This window comes from Fringilla coelebs, assembly GCF_963513975.1.
Source record: "Fringilla coelebs genome assembly, chromosome: 10".
In the NCBI taxonomy this organism is placed as follows: domain Eukaryota; kingdom Metazoa; phylum Chordata; class Aves; order Passeriformes; family Fringillidae; genus Fringilla; species Fringilla coelebs.
Genome location: NC_140036.1, coordinates 21,449,728 through 21,471,902, shown reverse-complemented (window position 1 = coordinate 21,471,902; position 22,175 = coordinate 21,449,728). Strand labels below are relative to the sequence as shown.

General features: G+C 47.5%; 1 protein-coding gene across 3 annotated transcripts in view; it reads right to left on the bottom strand.

The window, feature by feature from the left end:
- Positions 1-2,414: 2,414 nt before the first annotated feature.
- The window catches only part of TNIK (TRAF2 and NCK interacting kinase), a 149,541-nt gene continuing 129,780 nt past the window's right edge, over positions 2,415-22,175 (bottom strand). For all 3 annotated transcript variants that reach the window (XM_084212666.1, XM_084212668.1, XM_084212667.1), the window contains 12 exons: positions 20,622-20,806; positions 17,392-17,518; positions 15,128-15,292; positions 12,175-12,289; positions 11,644-11,814; positions 11,243-11,386; positions 9,571-9,705; positions 9,229-9,329; positions 7,815-7,964; positions 6,736-6,895; positions 5,997-6,136; positions 2,415-4,442 (listed from right to left, as the gene is read on the bottom strand). In XM_084212666.1, coding sequence (XP_084068792.1) covers positions 4,359-4,442; positions 5,997-6,136; positions 6,736-6,895; positions 7,815-7,964; positions 9,229-9,329; positions 9,571-9,705; positions 11,243-11,386; positions 11,644-11,814; positions 12,175-12,289; positions 15,128-15,292; positions 17,392-17,518; positions 20,622-20,806 — 1,677 coding nt within the window. In that variant the 3' untranslated portion in view covers positions 2,415-4,358. The remainder of the gene's footprint in view (positions 4,443-5,996; positions 6,137-6,735; positions 6,896-7,814; positions 7,965-9,228; positions 9,330-9,570; positions 9,706-11,242; positions 11,387-11,643; positions 11,815-12,174; positions 12,290-15,127; positions 15,293-17,391; positions 17,519-20,621; positions 20,807-22,175) is intronic.

Genomic DNA, 22,175 nt, shown 5'->3' with positions numbered 1-22,175 from the left:
TGTGGTGACTAGCAGAGGCAAGCTTTAAGCTGGTCCCGAGGCTCACAGATGGGAAAGGTTGGTGTGTAAATCTTCCTCTCTCTGCAATCACTTTCCAAAGGGGCTGATTGTTAGCTTGGCAGAGAGAAGCAGAGTGCTCCTACAGGATAAAGAACCAGGCCTGGCTCCACCATCAAATCTCTTGCACATCTGACAGGCAGTTTGATCACAAGTCCAGAGGGTGCAAAAAGTGGCACAGCACAGCCCAAAGCAACACTGACTCATCCCATGGCTGGAGAGCCTGGCCAGGCAGTGTTTAGGTGATGGGCAAACAACAGGGTCTGCATTATTGCTAATGCTTTATTTAAATAATAAAGTGCAAGAACTGTGCATAATGTTAGACAGAATTGCCACGCTTATTGCCTACTCTGTGTTGTGTGTAGTGTAATTGGTGGTGTTGATAATCTAACTATGTGTGATAAAAGCAATGGGCTGAAGTTTATGGTGGGGCTCTGCTTTTGAACAGCTGAACATGCTTGTCACCTCAGTGGAAGGAATTCAAAGATTCCAGAGGGGCTGTGAGGTTATACCCAGGTGCTGGGGCAATTTGCACATCCATTTTACTGCTCTGGGTCATTCAGAGACAGCTTTGATGTTAAAAAAAAAGGAAAAGTATGCCATAAACCAAAAAAAAACAAAGGAAAAAAGGTAGATCTGGTCTGCAATACACTGGCTCTCAAAGAGCAGGCTGATGTAGCACATCAGTGGCTGGCACAAAACCAAAATTATGTTCTTTCATTTCTCCTCTCTAAGCACATCAGCTAGGGTGGGCAGCAGTGCTGAGGCCACATGAGAGACAGCAGCTGAGGCTGATTTACACATTTAGGAGAGAATACACATTTAGGAGAGAGAATTCCGTGCATTTACAGCACTGCTGTAAAGATACCAGAGGTTAATGAGCCCCTTCCCACCCCCCAGCTCTGGGTGGTGCAGCATCTCCCAGAAGAGAAAAACTTGGGAAGCAAACCCAGCAAAGCTCTCCAGCTGCAGGTGCCAACTGCAGCACAGGGCAGGGCACGGATGCTGCAGGGCAGCAGCAGCTGTGACAGGTGTCCTGTGCCAGGAAATGCATCCTGATTGCTCAGGAATCTCCACTGGATCTCCTCAGAGCCGTGCCAGGTGGGTGGCTTAGCCTGGACACAGGCAGGGTGTGACATGGAGCTCCAGCCCACACCTTTGGGAACGGGCAGGTTCAGTCCCTGCTGGCCTGCACGATGCTCATGCTGGCCCCAGTTACAGAGCATCAAATTGTTGCACTAGCAGGAAAAGACCTGAAGTGGGCTCGCATCGAGACAATGAACTGCAACTTAACTTCAACCACTTCCAGCAACCAGTCCAGCTCGGGCTGGGGCCCGGGTCACCTCAAGCATCCCTGATCTGTCCCAAAATATGTAGTGTCAACCCCCAAACCACCTCACAACAAGAAAAAGGCCATTTGATAATAATTCTGAGATGGGTTTGAAAAGATTGAGTTCCCACAAGTAGCTGCTACAGCCTTACCTCTGAGCATCCTTCACCTGGCAGTGGTACCCAGCATCTCCTCAGGGTGGTGCAGCTAACCATGGCCCTTGCATGGCCTCATGCCAGCTCTCAGGGCTCTTCTTCCATATACCATGACTCATCCTTGAGTTATACAATTTCATAGCAACTCTGTAAATAATTGAATCTGCAACAGGCTCAAGCGACCCCTGCATGCACAGACATTACTGCTTTTTCCTCCTGCAGCACTGCACAGCTGAACAAATTTCCTTTCCTAGGCAAAAAGTCCCAGAAGCAGGATTTTAAAATGAGCTGCAGGTTTTATTTCTTTAAACACTACTAATAAGTAGTTTCTGAGGGCATTAATCAACCATAAGCACATTTTACTTTCAGCAAAGGAAAAGCAAATCAAAGTTAGTAACATTTGGAGGAGAAATGTCTTTATAATAACCATGGGTTGACTTTGTAGAAGAGTAGTTTTCAGATGGTGATGGTCCATCAAGACATCCCTTGGCCACTGCTCACTGCTGGGAGGCATCACAAAGGACATGTCCCACCTCCCCGCACTCATCCTGTTCCAAAACCACCTTCCCAAGAGTCTCCAGACAAAGAGAATTGTGACTGGGAGCCCTGAAAATCCCCTTTACCTCCATGTCCTCCAAGACCCCAGAATTTATTTACCCAAACATAAAAGGCATGGCTTAATGGTGAAGTTTTGTGTTTTATTGTGGTTGGCACCAGAAAAGCATTTGCTCTGTGTTATCTCCATACACACATGCCATAGACAAGACTGTGGTAATATTGGCTTCTGTGACTTTTGTTTCAAATTATTCTGAGATTTAAAAAAATACATTCACAAACCACCTGAGTCGTTTAAACTCAATGACTGCCTGCTATTTCATCATTGTATGCAAAAACCCATAATAACAAAAATCATCCAAAGCTGCGCATTTGTCACTTGAAGTAGAACAAAAAACACCCCAAAACAGTTATTAGTTTGCAACACAATAAAAGCTCTGGGCTTTATTTGATTTTTATTTTAACCACAATGAAAATACAAAGAGCTGGTGGCAATCAGTGTTTGTGATAGGATTTGAATACCAGTATCTGATCCTGTGGCCATCCCTACACTCTCCAGAGGCTGCACCTGCCCAACAGGAGGGTGTCTGGTGCTCAAAGAAGGCACCACAAAGCACATCCCACCTGTTTTTCCCTGAACTCCACATCCTGGGAGTCCCACCTCTGGCAATCCCTGTGGTACCAGACCCTGACACCCTGCCCACAGAATGCTTCAGGTGAGGGTGGCCCGGCCCATCCCATCCCCGCCAGCCCACAGCACCTCTTACCCTTGATAAAGATTCAAGTTTGACCAAGTCCTGTTGATTTAATCATTTTTTAATAAAGCCATCGTTACTGAGTACACCAAGATTGCCAGTTAAGCTCTCTATATGTCGCTGGAGGTAACAGCGCTGTGATCGACAGCGGAACGGAAAAAAATAAAACAAAACCAAACCAAAAAACAAACCCCAACCGAAACGAGGTAGGTTAAAACCAGCAACACAGACCTTGTTATGCGACACCCCAACACCACAGGCGGCCATGCTTGCAGCTACTGAGAAAGAAAACCCCAGATACGCACTGAAAACAGAAATCAACTGAGCAAAGTTTATAAGGACACGATTCAACCTGAACTAAACACACACACACGGTTCGGCACAGATGTTGTCTTTCACTGTATGTTGGGTAATTCCTAGGGAGTGGAGGGGGTGGAAAACGAGTAGATTCAGACCCTTGGCCGAAGAAACCACACATATATATATTTTTTTAAGCTCTTTACAAGCCCAATCCAGAACATGGGGGACAGGCAGCTTGTTCCACAGTCCCCATCCCTGTGCCGACTGCTCCCGCACGCCAGTGCCCGGCTCTGGACCGGGGGGAACGAACACCCACAACCTGCACCGGCTTCAGCAGCAGGGTCCGGTGCTCACAGCATCCTGGGAGCCTCTGTGGTCACAAATCCCCCTCAGGGGTGAGCACGGGGCTCCTCTGACCGCTCCTCTGTCCTCTCCTCCTCCGATCCCCTGTCCCAGTGCCCGTGGCCAAGCCCCGGGCCAGGCGGGCACCTCCGGAGCAACAAGAAATGGCACCTCTGTCCCTATCAAGACACACCATTATGTGAAGATCCATATAGAAATATGGATTGACAGACTTGACAAAAATGGTAGCTGATTTTTATTAGTCTAAGGCTAGTAGTTTAGCCATTTAAAATCCATTTCCCAAAAGAGGGGAAAAAAACCTATTATTTTTTCTCTTCTTTAAAAATCCGTTAAGCCGTTGCTGCCAAAAGCAACATGTAAATGTTGGTGAAGGCAAAAGATTTCTAAAATTACCCAGCTATATGGTTATGGCCTTCATCACAAAGATAAAAGGTACATTTATTGTGCTGTCTCTCACCAGATTTAATTGGTAACTTTACAACATACTATATATTTGATGCTAGCAGGCAGACAGAATTAAAAACAGACTTTTTGACACTGTTTCTTTCCCCGTTCTTACAAAGTAGGGGACAAAGAAAAAGTAAAACTAAAAAATAAAATAAAATAAAATAAAGGAAAACTCATAACCCACTATAACACAGCGTAATCAGGAGACCTCGGGGGGGTCCAAGCGTGAAAGTCCATCCCTGGCTGCAGTCCCTGCCCCGGGGCTGGCGGCGCCGGGGGAGCATGGGGAGGGGGTTCCTCGGCGCCCTCCACCTGCCTCTACAGTGTTAGTCCACGTGTTTAATGTCCTTTAAATTAGAAATAATGCCATGGTGGTGAGTGCCAAGTGCTCCTCTGTTACCAGTTCATCATGGAGTTTCTGTTGAGGGTCATGAAAAACACTTGGCTGCTTCCTCCGGATCTCACCGATGCAAAAAATACCTGTTTGGTAGGAAAAAACATTTGTTAATACTCAGGGGATGGAGCTAACCCATGCCAGACTGGGATTAAATTGAGCCATTCATTAGTAAATGCAGTAATTAACCTCTTTCTCCCTCACTACCAAAGAGTATGGAATGCATTGAAAATACCAGGTTTATCACATTTTACTGCCACAGCATCATTTATTATGAAGTACTAACAGAAAACTGCTGTCAGGGATTTGGGTCTTGCTAAACATTCACCATTTGGTCGATATTCGCCTCAGTCTGAAATGGCTTGTTTTTTAAAAGTGTGTCCTGGTATTTCAGCTATTCCTGAAAGTAAAGCCCAGAAAAAACCACTTCCCTTCAACATGCTCAAAGAGCAGAAACATATCAGGATTCTGTATGAATTCAGAACAGGGGTTTTGGTGCTTCTGGCACAATCCACCAGCATTTGATTGCAAGGGGCGTCTTAAAAACTAAATAGTTATAATTTACAAATATTGAAGAGAACAATCTTGAAGTCTCTGTCCTTAATAAAACCAAAAATTACTCAATCTTACCAGTTTAACCAGTGCTCCAGAAAGAGAAACATCTGAGTTGAGTATTTCAAACCCATCAGTGATCAGTTGGTTCCAGTATTGTAGAAAGATCACAGTGGTTTTTTTCCAGCTTTGTTAGAATTAGATTACACTAAAATTAAACTTAAATTCAGCTTCTTGGACAGCTTCTCAAAACATACTCAACTGCAAAGTCAGGATACATTTTCCTGCAGAGCTTCAGCCTACCTCCATGCCCCAGGAAGGGCAGAGCTCGGCTCCCGAGCAGCTGCTCACGACAGTGATCATGGCCTCAAAACTCATTTACTGCACATTATTAAATCCTGCTCTGAGGACACAGCAACTGCTTTCTTCACTGGTTTTGTGATCATGTCCATTATGAAAGATCTCCCTGCTGCTTGCTCCTGACTTATCTTAGTGAGACCTTGTGAGAGGAGGGAACACCACCTGCAGAAAGACCTTGGCATTCAACCACCTCTTCCACAAAATAATGCCTTTTCCCTCAGCAATTTCTCCTCATTCCCTGCCCCCCTTGCAACACCTGTGGCAGGTGGCATCTGCATGACAGCCACGCAACTCTGGGGACCCTCCTGGGGACCTTCTGCTGTCCACAGAAATGGATGAGGCTGTGAGAGGAAAATAATTTAAGATGCATCAAAATGCATCAAAAGATGCATCAAAATGTTTCTGCATCAGAGCTCAAATCAGGGTCACTTACACACCCTTGCTAATACTCAACTTTCAGAGTTCACTTGGCAGCCTCAATTTAATGTTCAGATGAAAGAATTGGGAGAAAGTCAAGCCAAGTCAACGCAGATCTCAGCTGGATGGAGAAGAGATCTTGCAGGCTGAGGTCTCCATCCACTGGAGAAAATTAACTGGGAATAGGCTTAAGGGCACTGCTTATTAAACAGAACCTTCAGATTAATTATTAATCTCAAGACAAACCAGACATAAGCTCTCAAAGCACCTTGTAGCTCGCAGCACAGATAGAAGCTTAGAAGTGGACTTACCTTATCATTTCTTTCACATAGAAACTTTAACCTTTGAGCTCGCTTGTGCATAAATACTCCATCCAAATGTCCTGTCTCCACTGACCGGATTTCAATCGCTTTCTCTCCCCAGCCCATTATTTGATTGGAATGAATGTAGGCTGTCAAAAGGAAGCGTTTGGCAGGTGTTACAACTTGTGCTGAGTTAAATATTATGCAATGGTCAGAAAAGCTCTCATAAGCTGTTACTCAAAGCCTAAGCAGATCAATGGCAGAGCTCTGATGGCCTGCAGGGACAGCAGCCTTTTCAGAGCACTTCTCATCCAGAAATTGCTGAGAAATTTAAACAGAAGCAGCATCACTACTTCTGGTTTCACGAGGTGAGGAGCTGGGCAGTGTTTTGCCTTCATGGGTTGTGGAGCTGAGCAACAGCAGAGCCAGAAGAGCAACTCAAGGGCTCCCAGCTCCACACCCAGCCCCCCTCCACTCAACACAGTCTCCCACCAGTGCAACAGCTTGCATTAGCTCACATTTATCTTATACTCAAAAAGTTCAGATCTTCAAGAAATTACTTGCTTTTATTATGGAGGACCAAACTGCAGGAATTTAGCAATTGCATCTCATAGCTGGCTGAGGGAAATCCCCTTTGATAAAATAGGGAAATCCCCTTCATCCCAAATGACTCCATCCCAGCATTCTCAACTCCTCATCTTGCTTGTGGCTTGTATTTTAAGCAGGTGAAGAGGAGGGGTTGACCTACCCACGGAAGTAGGCATTTCTCCCCACTGGAGCACCACGTCTTTAGTGATCCGCCCGTAGGTGTTGACATAGACACCCTCGTCCTCATAGCACACCAGCATCTCCATCCCGTCCGTCTTGGGCAGGATGACAATGGCGTGAGGAGTAATATTGCCCTGAATCTGCAGGAACACAGACCCTGAGAGTCAGAATTGCACTGAATGGAGAAAGGGGAAGGGAGCAGAGCACTGCAGGAAAAAAGCCCAAACCAACCAGAGAACAAAGCCCTCCCTGCATTCCCCACACAGGCACTGGGTTTCAGAGATAAGCCTGAAGGGGAAGAAACTGTCATGTTTACCCTAGCATCAAAGCTGTCTGACACAGCAAGGATAAACAGGTTCAGCAATTACAGACAGATCACAACATACACGCCCCCAAGACTGATGGCTGACACTTGGCTGGAACACAAGTGACTGAGCCAGTGAATCCATCACCAGTTCAAATCAGGGTAAATCAACTCAGAATTTTACAGGCAGCCTTAGGGAGGAAATATCCTATTTTTTAGCAATCATCCTCTAGCTCCAAGGGCAGCTGCATTGACTTTCCACCCATGTCTGCCCTTCCATAGCTAAGACGACAAAAAACCATCCCAAACTGCCCCAGTATTTCTCCCTCTGCTCTTGCTAGTTCTCGCAGAGGAGACTGCTGCTTGGATCAGATGCAACAACTCCTGCATTTTTTAGTGACACACTTCTCCTAGACCAGTTTACTATGGGCCAACAGTATAGATGGAGTTTAAATAACCCAACAAGAAAATCCTACAGACAGTTCCATTACTGCTCCATGCAGTGTACCGAGAGATCGTCCTTTTTATGGACATAAAAAAGCTTTGCTTTAAACTTTCCTGCTCCTGCACGAGGACAGGAACAGCCTGTGCAGATGAACATGAAGTAAGTGACAGCTCTGACTCCGTTTTAAGTGAGTGAAGCACTGGGGGATGTCCCACTCATCACTGGTCCTCACTTGGGAGCCCCTGGGAGCCTGCCCAAACCTCACTGGTGACCCGTGTTCCTCAGGCAGCAGCACTGCCCAGGTACTCACGTGAGATGGTATATAGATATCATAGGAGTTCCCAGAATCTACATCAATCACATGGAAACCAGTGTGGGATCCAAAGATAACCTTCAGCCTCTGACCTTCTTCTACAGTGAGATCCACGAGCAACGGCTTGTGCTGGAGATCTGCAAAAGACTTTTATAATCCCTTCCATGAGTATCACAGAAAACCAACAAATCCCCATTGCAGCAGCCCGATACGCTTTTGAAATCATATTTGTTTGACTGTGTTTCCTACTAAATATGTGGTTATTTATACTCTTGCCTCTCTGTTCCCCTGTCAGATGCCTCAGAGGGTATTCAGTCATCCCAGCAGATAAGTGCCCACCCCTGCCAAACCCAGCTCTCTTTCACAGGAGCCCGAGGCTAACACAAGGATTTGGTCTCTAAAGGAAGGAGACAGCTCGATTTTACATGAGTGTGTGTTCAGTCTCTCTCAGCAGAGAACCGTGACCACCCACCTCCTGTCTTGGCAGGGATCACTGCTCTGCTTTGGGCAGCTGAAATGAGTAAGTTTAGCAAAGACCTGCTTTTCCCTGCTCCATCTAACCTGCTGCAGCAAGGCTGGGACCAACCCCAGCCATGTCCAGATCGAGCACCATGGCTTAGGTGCTCAGCAGGAGTGAAACAAACACCTGTGGGAAGCTGGATCCCAGACCATTTTGATGCTGCTGAGCTCTCCATGTCACTGAGCCCATTTACTCTGGCTTTTGTTCAGGAAAAGCAGATGTGACCTAATACTGCAAAAGTCCATTTGTGTTGGAAAGATGTAACGTGAGATTACTCAGCATGGACATCTCCACAAGGCACTGCCCTTGTGACTCTTCTCTGCACAGAGCTTGGGATGAAAAGTGCTCTGAAGGACTGAGCACAAAATACCCACTGGCAGGCTGGAGAGGAGGAAGGTCCCACTGAGGAAATCAAGGCAGGTAAAAAGAGAGGAAAAAAGAGAAAGAGTGGGTCACTCTCCCAAACTTTTTATTTTGAAACAGAATCCAAATTGCAGAAGGGGAGAGGACCTTGCAAAATGAAAATAGAAAATCATGCCAGCCTATTTTTGTATTGTATGTTAAAAATTAGTCAGAGGGAAAAAAAACCCCACCAAACACAAAAACCTCACAAAAAAGACCTACCAAAATCCCCAACTCAATTTTACTCATATGCATTTGATCAGCTTTCTGCAAATTCCTCAAGTAAAGCCTGCTAGCATAAACTAATAATAACACTTCATTGTTGGCTGTAAGCAGAACATATCCAATCTCTTCAGCCAGCAAGGATCCCATCTCCCATGCCTGCCAGGCATCCTGAGGAGCTCAGCTACACAAGATGTTTTCTGCTCTTCAGAGTACAGAAACCTCATGTATTTACAATTACAGAGTAATTGTAAAAGACAAACATACCTTAAATGCCATAAACTTGTGATATGGTTTAGGAGCCCAAGCGTAGATCTCTACAGCGTTCTTTAAGGCAATCACCAAGAACTTGATTCTTTCATATTTCACTAAAATAATAACAAACCCAATTTTAAAAACATTCACCCTCTTTCCTACAAATCTCCAAGAAGATCTTCTCAGGCCATCCCTCTGTTGGTTCTCATTACATAGAGCCCGCCTAATGCATAAAGATGAATTCCAAATTTACTTGTGGCTATGGTCTACCCATATTTTTAATATGAAATTGTCAGGTCAGACCTAAGACCAGAGAACAAAACCACATCTCTTCAGACATTTATTTCCACTCACCGACTTTGTAGTGGATGCATCCCTCCAGGTCCCCAACCGTGATCCAGCCCTGCTTCTTCTCCACCTCAGGGTCGTTGTGTAAAATCCTGTTTCTCAGCCAGGACAGGTAGTACACACGCAGCTTGTTCTTCTTTCCTGTTGGCAAAGGAAATGTCCCTGTCAGTGCAGAGCACATTTGCATGGACCATCTTGAGGTTTCAGTGCTTATTTTTAATCACAAGATGATAGAATTTAAGGCTATTTCGTGATAAAAGTAATATAAATAGTAATTGAAAATAGTAATTTAGTCGTGTTGGGATTTTTCCTTGGGAAGAAATATATGGAAAGTGAAGCCCAGACCTCTCTTGCAGTCTGCAGGCAGACACTGGAAAAGCCAGGCTTTTGCTTCCCACAGGCTGGAAATATTCCTTTTCCTATAAATCACTGCTCACAGAGGGACAGTGGGGCTCAGTGAGGCAGTGATCCCAATGATCCTACAGCTCAAAGCTTACCCAGCCACTCAGCTGCCTGGTTTCTTTCCTTCCCTCTCCTTCATACAACATTAATTCCCCCCTGGAGATGAGACAGGAGCTCCTTGGCCTGTGACAGGCACTGCTGTTAGCCAGCAAGCCTGGTGCTGGGCTCTGCAATGCTGAGGGGCTGCCAAATTTCTGCACTGCTGCCTGCTCTTGGATGGCTGTGACATGGCTGCAAAATCCCTGTGGCTGCAGAGCCCCCATGACAGGGACAGGACAGAGCTCACACTGAGCCTGCTGAGATGGGACCCAAAGGATAGACCCTGTCTGCTATCAGATTTCCACAAGTCCCCAGGACTCATTCTCAGCATCATCCTGGAGTTTGATGCTACTCCCATTCCAGCTGTATTAAACCCCTTGTCCCTACAGCTGGATGCCAAAACCACAGGGGAGCTGCAGACCAGATAAAGGATGGAGCAGTGAGTTTGGAGCTCTGGCTGAATGGGGGGAGCAGGAATTTGCAGGTGAATGCAGAGTGAGGCCAGAAAGGAAACAGAAGGATGCTATCAAACAATTTCCTCATGAGCACTTCTCTTGCTGCCCTCTGTGAGCTTTGCTGGACAGGTATCAGCAGGAGAAGGCTCTGCCCTGGCTGTCACCCATGTGCTCTTCAGGGCTGCTCTGCAGGAGGATGCTGGATGCTCTCCTCAGAGACTGGACTGCAGAGGTTTTGGGATTTTTTTGCCAGAAACCACCCCATGAGCTGGATATGAGCACTCTGGAGCTCCCAGCTAAACATGGGGACAGTGAAAAGCCTGTGGCCCTCACAATGCCCGGGACAGCCCAAGCACATCTGTGGTCTGAACTGGAAATCTAAAGCCATGGATCACGGCTCCCTCAGCCAGAGCCAAACAGACCCAAAAGCAGAGCTCTCTGCCCCCTCAAGCTGTGACTATCTCCTTTGCTGGGCCACCTGCCTGTATCCTGCACCTCCCCTTCCCTGCTCAAGGAGACTGGACATGAAGTGCCATCAGCAGGTGAAGGAAGCAAACTGCTGAAAGCAGATTAAACTGATTTGATTCCAGAATAAACCAGGTCCAGCTCCCCTGGGAGCTTCCCTCTGACACCAGTGAGCAGGTTCTGTCTGAGCTGGAAGCACTCGGGGCTTGTACAAGGCCGAGCAGGTGAATGATGGGGTGAAAGCAGGAGAGGAGCACCTGATATTGTCACGAGGACGTTGAGGCCCTCGAGGACGTCCATCTGCTGGAAGCGCCGCCTGTTGATGAGGTTGTAGACCTTGCCCTGCCCACTTCGGTCCAGCAGCATCAGGCCGTTCTCCGTGCCCACCAGCAGATTCACACCTGGAGAAGGGAGCAGAGCAGAGGGCCATGGGTGCCAGGAGCCATGGCTGCTCCCAAGGACAACACCCCGAGCTCATCTCTGCTGCCACCAGAAGCGTGACCGCCCCAGCTGAGGCTGCCACCTTCCCATGGACAGGGAGGGTCGCTCTACAGCGCGGGGGACGCGACCCTGGGGGATGGAGAAGGGGCCAAGCAGAGCAGGGGCACATTCCCACACATCCCCACCCGCTGTGAGCCACAGGGAGGGCAGGGCTCACCCCAGAGAGCAGCACAGAGGATCTCGGAGTTGAAGCGCTTCTTGTACTTGCGGATCTCCGGGGTGTCGCTGTGCGGACGGATGTTGGTGGGGTTCACGTTCACCACCGAGATCTTGCGCGCCTCGTTCAGCTTGGCCTGCTCCTGCCTCAGCAGCTCGCTGGTGAACAGGGCTGGCAAGGGAACACAGGAGGACAGGGAGGGCTAATGGGTTAAATGCTCTGTCACCTCTTTTTTTGGGAGAGAATGATAATATTTGGTTTATTTCTCCATGGGGGAGTCATCACTGGGTTACAGGAAATTTGTTTGCCCAAGCAGACAGGAGGGTGGATTTCTGCTGCTCCCCATTTCCTCCCAGATCTTTCTGGTGATGTTTTGGTGGGGGGGAGAAGAAGTTGGCTGGCAGCTGGAGAGGGCAAGGACACAGACACCAGCTATGTCTGGAGTGAGTGAAATGTGAGAGGTTCTCTGGGGTATTCAGGCTCCCTGACCTGCTTTCCCTCCCATCTCAAACTGGCTACACTGGCTCTTACGATTAGCAGCTGACTCTTCATCCTCATCTTCATCTTCATCAGTAGGTGAGGTCTGATACACTCTGGTGTCCACAAAGGGGGTGAAAGAGGCTTTGGTGCTACTTCCCATACCATACTAGAAAATGAACAGCAAGAGAGGGCTCAGTGCACAGAAAAAACACCTGTGTACATCTAAGACTTTCTAATTAGCAAATGATGCCTGCCTCTGCAGAGCCCTTTTTGAGCCCTCTATGAACATCTGCTCCTCCTCCTCATAACTAATCAGAAACAAACATTAAACTGGATTTCTGAGGGTTTGTGAGCGACAGAAAACGGGAGGAGCAGGGCCTGGCTCCGCTCTCTCCTCACAGACAGAAGCACAGCCATGAGGACAGTCAGCAGAGAAGCCACAGGGCCAGAGGCAGAAGCCAAGGCAGGTAAAATCCAACCCAGGATCACAGAATCATTTAGACTGGAGCAGATCTTGAAGATCATCAATCCACCTGTTTACTTCTCTGCATGTCACACACATGCCTTAAACCTTCTCTGGGACGTCAGGCAGGCGAGGGTTTGCTTTTCCCACTTTCCCACTCCAGCTGAGGTTGGCAGGATGGTGCTGGGAGTCCCTGTGAAGCCCTGGCCTGGGGCAGCTGGCACAGTTTTAAATTATCCCCAGCACTTCAAGTGGGACTGCAGAAAGGGGGCATTTCTAAGTTAACAAAACTTAACCTGAGGGTATCACAGGAAATGTCAGAGCCAATACTTTGCTGAGGGAATCTGGGGATGAACAAACTGCAGTGTCACACTGCTTTCTTTTTAAAACCATTGCTTTAAGGCAGAAAATGAGGCTAAGACTTCCTTCCAAGCAAAAGGAAATCCTTGTCTTTGGAGTCAGAGTGATGTGAATTCCCCCCTTCTTTGAGCAGCTTATCCTTCCTACTCCAGCATTTACCCAGGACATGCTTTATGGATGAGCTCAGTTCAGAGCTGCTACAGCAGCAAACCCAGCTCACTCTGCAGCACCACTACAGCTCACGTATTTCTTCTCTGAGACATTGTCCTTCTTCTGAAATAAATCTTCCTCAGCTTTCACCCAGTCACCAAGCCCCAGCTGCTCCCCACGCCCACTGCCACGGTCCCTGTGTGACAGTCCCCCCTGCCCGGGGAGATGTTCCATGAGGAACACCACCACCCTGGCACATCCCTGCTGAAACCAGGCTGGGCCTGTGCCTGTTCTCCAGTGAGCCATAAAAGGATTCAAGGGCACAAGAAACCAGGTGTAGGAGCAGCTTCGTGGCTCGTGACTTTTCCCAGCATTTTGGGGCTGGCATCCATGGGCAAGCCAGCATCCATGCCAAAATCAGGCTGTGCATCCTGCCTCCCTCCCAGCCCTATTCTCTTACAGCCTGGCTGTTTCCATAGAAACAGGATGGCTTTCTAAGCAGAACATGGTAACTGAAGGAGTTAACAGCCTGCAGCAGGGAAGGCTGTGGGCACAGATACCTCTGCTTTGTGCTTGTCTCCTATCCAAGAAATACACAGATTCTTTTCTTTCCCTGTGCTGAAGGCCTTTTCCATAAAACAATAGCAATTTAAGGAAGAGAAGATTTCAGTTTTTGCAGGGATTTCCAGCTGAGAGCCAGGTGCTTTCCAGCAAATGAATTACAAAGAAAACCCTCATCTCAATGCACCGAGCATTTTTCCTTGCTCAGATTCAGTTATTCTCCTCAGAAGATGACATTTTAATAGCTTCCAAGGCTGATATTTAAATATTAAGACTTCATCTTCCCCCAGGTCCTGTTCAACAGCCTGTAAACCTGTGTTGTGGCTTACAAAGAGCATCAAGCTGCAGGCTGAGGTCGTGCTTGCATGAGCCACCTGGAAGCCCATGAACAAAATCCCCAAGTTTCCACTCACACCCACTCCCTGCTCAGTCAGCTCTAAAAATACAATTTCAGAAATGGAGAGGATCTTTTTGGTTGATATTCTATAAATGAATACATTTAAACCCAATCCTTGCATTTCAGCCCCAGGATGACTGTGGAAGGTGTTACTTTCAGGATCGACTCTCTCATTCCTGCTTTTAATGCCAATGAGGAAACAGATAAAAACTTGAGGTCAAGTCAGGCACCATCTGTTCTTACGTTTTATCAATGCCCAATTCCAAGAAATTTTTATTTTTATACTGCTAGTAAAAGTACACCATAAAATGAGAACACCATTTCTATGAAAGAACATAGGATGGCAGAACTTTTGATGTACAACCTACCAAATGAAACAACAACATTAAACACAATAGCTTAATTAGCACCAAATGGGTTGATTTCTCATGGGAAAAATGAACTGTTTGGTTCCCACAGCTAAGGATGGCAAGCTGGACACATCAATTCCCTTGGTTTATTTGTCACATCTTGTACTAAGACTTTTTACACTTTCTTCAATTTTAATGTTCAATCATGTGCCTATAAAACACCTACCAGAGAGAAACATTTTGCCATGACAGGAAACACGCGACCTTAAAAGCTTTTAAGGCTTCTTCTGCTCTGAAGAACAATCTGGAATTTTGTTGGCTTTGGTTTTTAGTAACCTTTTCAGTCATTATAATTATCAGAGGCTGCACAGATGGAAGCTGGGCCCCAGTGAAGCTAATGGCATCACTGGCTCTCACCACTTCCTTTTATATCCAAGTGTCCCAAAAAAAAAAAATGGGGCTTTCCTATCAGTTGGCAGCACTGGTGTCACGCCACCAGAACTCCAACTGGTGGCTTGAAAGACCTAATAAATCCTTCTCCCATCAGCCACAGACCCTTTAGCAGTAACATTTCCACTACACTCACCCGCGGGGACCAGAAACAGAGAGGGAAGAGCCAAGAAAGGCAGGGAGGAAAGCAGGAGAGCCCCATCAGGGGGCAGAGATGTTAATACTCGCTTTAAAAGCAGTGCAAAGGAGAAGGAGGAGCCCCCCACCACCTACTTCAGGCACCGAGTCCATGTCCTGCGCATGCGTGGAGACTCGCCCCAGGGCCTCGGTCGGCGTGCCCGCCGGCGAGTGGCTTTGCTGCACCAGGTCGGGCAGATTGATGTGACCTGCAAAGCCATTGCTGGCTGCGTGGCCAGAACGCTTTTTTTCACCAGAGGTCTGCAGAGACACAAGGCATGAGGAAGAAAGAAAAGGGAGGGGGGAGGGAAGAGAAAAAGAAGAGAAAAAAACCCAAACAAAACGAAGTTGTCGGCAGTCCCGCGGTTCCCAGAGCAAGCGCAGGAGAAGGACCCTCTCTGTTCCATCCCCATGCAGCCTGGCAAGCAGCAAACCAAACCCCCCACTCCAGAGAATTAAGGACAGGATGAATGACAAAGTCAATACAGAGTAATCAGCCACGAAACAGCGAGAGAGGCCTGGTCACTGTTGGTGGGAGATGAGGAATGCAGGGCAGATTCTGTGCTTGCCCCCATGGGTGCCAACCCCACGGCCAGCTCCCCTCCCACACGGCCACTGGCCACTGGTGACAGCAGAATCTGAGCCCTCAGCATGAGCCTGGACAGCTTTGCACAGCTATGGCAAAAAGCAGCCTGACTGCAAGTGCCAGCACAGCCTTGTCCCATGTTTCTGTGACCCAAACCAGCAGTGAACAGCAGCAGCAGAGGAGGAGGGGCAGAACCACCAGCTGCTCGCCCTGCACACCCGGTTCCTTGGGTTTCCACAGGGCTCTCCTTCCTTTCCATCCCTTCCCTGTGCAAGGCAGGTACTGGGAAGTTTCTCCCTTCCTAATTTATTTTGCCATTTTGATGAATCCCACCTACCTGGAGCACATCAATGAGATTGTTACAGAGATTGACCCACTTACTGGGATTTGTGGAAACTTTAACTGGACTCACCAAGCCTCTGACTAGTCCTGATGACATTCATCTTTTGATTGCTCATTATCATCACCTTTGACCACACCTTGCCATCCCACCAAAGAGTGAAAAGCTCTTTTGCCCAGAGCCCACTGACCTCAGTGAGACCATCCTCTGATGGCTGTGGTGGGGGAGAGAAAACAGTCAGCAGCCAGCACAAGGCTGCAGTTTGGATTTCTTATCATGCTTCCTCCCCCAGTGGGGTTTTCCAGCTGCTTCTCTTGCCCATGCCTTTTAAACCCTTCTGCATCCCAATTCTCACCCAGCCCTGCTGGCACAGCACGGGTTTTACTGTTGTGGTGCTGAACACAAGCTCATTTCAGGAACAGCTGCCTGTTACACAGGGCCTTGTTCTCCCACTCACCCACAGCACCCTCCCTGCTCTGAACAGCTCCACCCCAGTGAGGGATGGGGTGCACTGCATTACTACCCCCTCCAGAACTGATGGAGAAAGGCAGCAAACATGCTGGGACTTCTTTTGTTAACTCACTCCTCTCTTTCAAACTTGCATTTATCTTTTTCGTTTGTATGTGAATTCATTAGATAAATGGAATAAAGAACTAAAATACAGCTCAAGTCTAGTTTACATGTGATCTAAACATCCCTCCTTTACAACTGCAGACTCCAAGCTCCCCTCCCTCCTTCTCCTCTCCCATCCACCTCTCTGATATGCTGGTGGGAGAGTGACTCCCCTGTTCCCTAACCACCAGGAGTTCAGTTTGCACTTCCACCAGCATCACCAGAACGTTCCAGCAGCTGGGAAGTCGAGAAACACCGAGGGAGATCTTCCACAGCCACTGAAGGTGCCTCCTCTGCCTCAGTGCTGCAGAACCATCCATCAGCCCTGCTCCTACCACAGCCTCACCTGCACAGCCCTGGGGATGAGGGCTCGCATCCACCTGGGATGCCCAGTGCCTCCCACAGGACCAACCTCTGCTGAAAGCCCCCAGATGTTCTACAAACACTGCCCAGCTCTAGCAGTCCCAAGGTGGGAAAGGCTGGGAAGAAGGCGGCAAACTTTGGGCCAATTCCAAGAGAATTCACTGAACGCTGGAAACTGAAGAGAACTCCTACTGCCTGCAGCCATGGTGGGGTTACAGCAGAGCCATTTGCAGGAGCCTCCTCCCTGCCCTGGCACTGCCATTCACTGCTGTTTGTAGTTCTGAGAAACATTTGCACTTGTCACATTTGCTCCGGGTGTAAATTGCATTAAGGAGAGCACTAACGAGCACAATTTACTCCTCATTTTGTGTTCCGGACACACAGCACTGTTAGTTTTTGTGCTTACATGGGCAAAACCTCCTGAAGATGCTCCATGGAAGTGTTTGTTTTACAACTTACCTCCCTCACCATTAAAGTCCCTTCCCTTGAAATATTGCTAAACGTATCTGCGTGGGAAGTCTCGAGCCCGTGGGTTGTCACCATTCCCAGGTTGTACGGCTCGTTGCTGCCAGGAATTCCTGTGGGTCTGGGGACAGAGGGGAAAAGCATTAATTCCCTTTTTAAACTAGGTGAAAAAACCCTCAAGTGCAGTATTATTTCAATAAGGGTAAGGCTCTGTATCTTACAGGAAAAAAGGTTAGAAAAATGTATCTACTTAGATTTATGGGGAAATGATAGATGCTTCCAGAAATACAGGGTCAGGGTCAGGTACCAAAGAGAGAGACCATTCTCCTCCTTATCCCCTGGTGCCCTGAGAGGAGCACTGATGAATGGGTAACAAGGAGTGCTGCTCCTGCTCTACTTTATATCATTTTTTTCTACCTAAAAAAGCTGCAGAAAACCAAAATGTACTCCCTTTAATTCCTATCTCAACCCCTGAAAAGGAAACACCAGAGCATCTGATGGCAAATAACAAGGGAGGGGATGGGGTCTGGAGAAGATGTGGGCAGAAGGACAAGTTGGGTCCTGTAGCTTTCTGCTGTTTACCTGGTGAAAATTCAGCCCTAACCTCTGGTTTCACTTTGAAATTTCCATGATCCTATTTGAAGAAGGGGACTGGAATTTATTAAATTTTAGGACTGCCCGAGATTGGATGTCACAGGTGCTGAGCAATCCCCATTACTTCACTTGGCAGCCTGGCTGCTTAAATATAACTGGAACAAATCCACAAGCAAACACAAGCACCCCTGGATGTTACTTTGCATTTAAAAGCTTCACAGACCAATTGCTTCCAGCAGTGTGAGGCAATACAACCTTTAACTCCAGTGCACACCAACAAGCCTGCATGCTTGTGAGGGAGCCTGATCAGTGAAAAGCCAAAACAACCTGGATTAATCATGGGGTTACTGGTGTAAGGTGGGATCTGAGCCCTGGGGACCCCGAGGTGGGACTGGCTCCTTGTCTGCATCGTATCAAACCTACAACTGGACAGGGAGCACAAAGGCACTCCAGACAGCAGCCCACCAGATTCCTACAGCACCTTCATGTGAGGAGCTGATACCTCTGTACCATTAGCTTTTCACCAAAGGATGAGAAAATAGCACAGTTATTATAGTTTTAAAATAAGAAAACAGGGCCAGAGGAAGTTATGTTAATTTTGAGACTGTACAGCCAGTGAACAAACGGCTGAGGTAGCCCTGAGGTCCCAGATTTCATCAGTGCACAGTTTCCATGTCATCCTGCAAGAATTCCCTGGCCATGGGCAAGAGCTGGCTTGCACAGCTCAAGGAGAGAGAGCTGAAGGGAGTCATCAAAGTCTTCAGCTGGAGAAATGCTATCTCCAGAGGTGGATGGAATAAACAATCCCTCCTATCCACTGGGACACAGAGCAATGAATAGGTTTATCCTGCAGCAGCAGAGACCTGGATAGAGCTGGAGTGAAGAGCAGCCAAGTGCTCAGGGAGGATACTCAGGGAAGTTTAAACATGGGTTACACAAAGATCACTCAGAAGGTGCTGCAGATGAGATGATCTCTCTTGGCCCCACTTTCCAATGACAAACACTGAACATAGGAAAATGAATCTCTGCTAGAAAAAACACCAAAGTACATCGAGGCTGAACTTGAGCTAAGGTCCCTTTTGTGTGAAACTCAGAGGATTTGCTTTCTTTTTCCCCAGACATGGGGCAGTGCAGCTCTGCTTGCAGACACCCCTGCATCTCCACCCTGTGTCTCTGGGACACTCAGACAGGACATTGTGGGACATGTGGCATTGGGCTGGCAGGGGCTGGGGGCGTCCAGCTCACTGCTGTGCCTGTCATCCCACACATGTGGCTGCAAGGCAAGGCATCCAGTGAGATATTTATCCACTGGGAAGTGCTGTGTCAAACCCAAGGTGTCTGAAGAAGGATGCCAGCACAAATTAACCACTCCTGATTAAACTCCTCTTCCATGAGCAGCTTGAGGCCCCTTCTGGCACGCCTGACTGCCCATCCCACTGCTGCACATTCAGAGCTGTCCTTCTGCCTCCTGACCTGCTCCAGCCAATTCAAGAGCTCTGATTTTAATTCTTTTGCTGGAAGGAAGCTTCAGCCCAGGAGCTTGGCACTCTGAATAATATTGACCCAAGGAGACGTGGTCTCCCTGCCACTTAGAGGGCTTCTGTGCTGCTCCATGCCCCATGAATCAGAGAATCAAAGAATTGTTTAGCTTGGAAAAGACCTCTAAACTCCTTGAGTCCAACCGTTCACCCAGCACTATCATGTTCACTGCTAAACCATGTTCCTGAAGTCAGGTATGCCTGTATCAACTCTAACTCATTTAGCAGGAAAAATGGAAATGAACTGATTAAAAACCACAAATAATCCCCTGAATCTTTCCTACAGCTCCTCTGTGAATTCAAAGGAGCAGGATTCAGATCCTGCTGCCAGGCAGAGCCCTCCAGAAATGGTCCTGCAAAGCACTGGGTGGGAAGCCTGAGCAGAGATGCTCCAGGAACTCTCTCTGAATGGCAACAGCTCCCTGTGGGTGTTGAAGCTGTGCTGCCCTGATCTGGAGAGACTCAAAAGCACAAATGTCCCATGGGACACAACAGTCTGCTGATCTCTTCATTTCACCACTTTAACCCACCAAAACTGACTGTGCCAAGGGCAGAAATCCAAGACAAAGATTCAGGATTATTATAATCCTGGCTCTACCAGCTGGCACTGGGCAGGACACCAAGTACTGACACTTAAGCATGACTTAATTTGGGGCAAGACCAGGCTCAATATCAGGCAGAATTTTAACACATCCATGCCATGGGCAGGACCCACGGTGTGGATGAGGTCAGCTGTGCCCACTCTGGCCAAAAACCTGCCTGGCTCATCAGCAGGTACAGCTCCATCAGCTTTGAGCCAACACTCACTCAATATGCAGCAGAAATAGCTCAGTTTCCCCCATTAATTATCTCCAGTTTGGAACAGGAGAAACACTCATGTGAGGACATCATCCATTGCAACCATGACGCTGTTCCCAGTGCCAGCCACCAAACATGGACACTCTTTGGCCATGTCCTTCACACAGCTACTGCTCCTCCAGGCCAGGACACACCAAGGTTTCCCCTCCAGAACAAGACAAGCTGGGGTTTCACCTCCAGAAAAACACACAGCGGGGTTTCATGGCCTGCCCCCCCAAAGAAAGCGTTCCTCACATGAGCCGTGGGATGTCACTGACAGGCACGGTCCCATCGTGTGTCTCGTTCTCCCCATCCTCCTCCTCCTCCTCGCTGCTCTCCGACTCCTCGCTGGAGGAGGAATAGTCCGTCACCTTCTTCAGGGGCCGATTGGTTTCCTCGATGCGCAGCTCCCTCAACTCTTTGGCTAAAGCCGTCAGATCCTAGAGGGGATGGGGGCAAGGAAACAAGGAAGCGAAGGCTGTTACATTCAGAGCGAGGAGAAGGTCACATACATCTCTCCAAAAGCCAATGCTAACAGCACGAGCAACAAGAAATAGCTTTACAGAGTCGTTACAAACATGAGACAAACGTACGACAATGTTTGTAGCATGTAGCATTTATTAAACAAAACAAAACTGATTTACGCTCACTGAAAAGTCAATAGCCAACCTCTTCTTTTTCTCTTTGGAACGTGTATGTGCATATATATACACACACTTATATGTATATACACGACAAAATTATATTTGTTGGAAAAGGTGAAGTTCAGTCACCATCATAGTAAACTGGAAAACAACGTCACTTCAAAGATTGGCTCGGAGAATTTCTCCTGCAGGGTTTTCTCTTCTGTCAAACTTCTCAAAGAGACCCCGTAATGGTATTTATTCTGTAATAAATGCATTTGGGAAGGAAGCAATGACAGCATCTCCCATGGAGTGGTGCAATCCCCACGTCAAGAGCTGCTTCCATGGTGAGTCTCCGCTGTCGGGCGGCTGCCGAGAGGCGGTGAGGAGCACGAGGAGAAGCGCCCAGCTCAGCCAGACTTTGGAGTCACAGCTCTGAGTCAGCCACACGATCAAAAAATAATAATAATAATAAAAAAAAAATCCCTCAGCGGGACCCATTAAGCACTTTATGTGAAATGTGGCAGCCTACAAGCTAAGGGAGAAAGAAAACTAAAAAAAAAACCAAAAAAAAAACCAACCAAAAAGCCTTGAAACAAGAAAAAAGATAGGAGCAGTCCCAAAGAAGCCTAGTCATAATTTTTCAGTTTACCATGACTTTGATGAGGTCTCAGACCCGACAGTCATATAAAATAGACACTGCTATTTCAAAACAAGGAACATGGCAGGCACCGTGTAGAAAAGAGACTTTTTGTTATCTTACATGCTTTTATAGCAATGCAGGGGGAAGCAGTAGGGCAGAAAAGCATGAGAGCTCGAATTAGAATGGGTTAGAGAACTCTGTTGCACAAGACATGCACATGACGAACAAAGCATTGCAATTGTCAGTCTTACCATTTCTCCCTATATTAGTGACCGAGGTAGGCATCAGTGCATTCGGTCAGAGATAAAGGATCAGGGAGAAAGAAACTCATTGAAAAAGACTAAATTCCACAATTGTCTTACGGCCATACTCTCATTTACTGCATTTCCAGTTTACCGTTCCAGCAGGGCGACTACGGCAATATTAATTAGTGTGGCAAAAGGAGCTCTTAAAATCTATCCTGTTGACACGTGAAGAAAAGGATGGAGAAGCTCTATGGCTGAGATGCAAACCCAGTTTGGTTTTTAATGGTGAGGGAGGAAT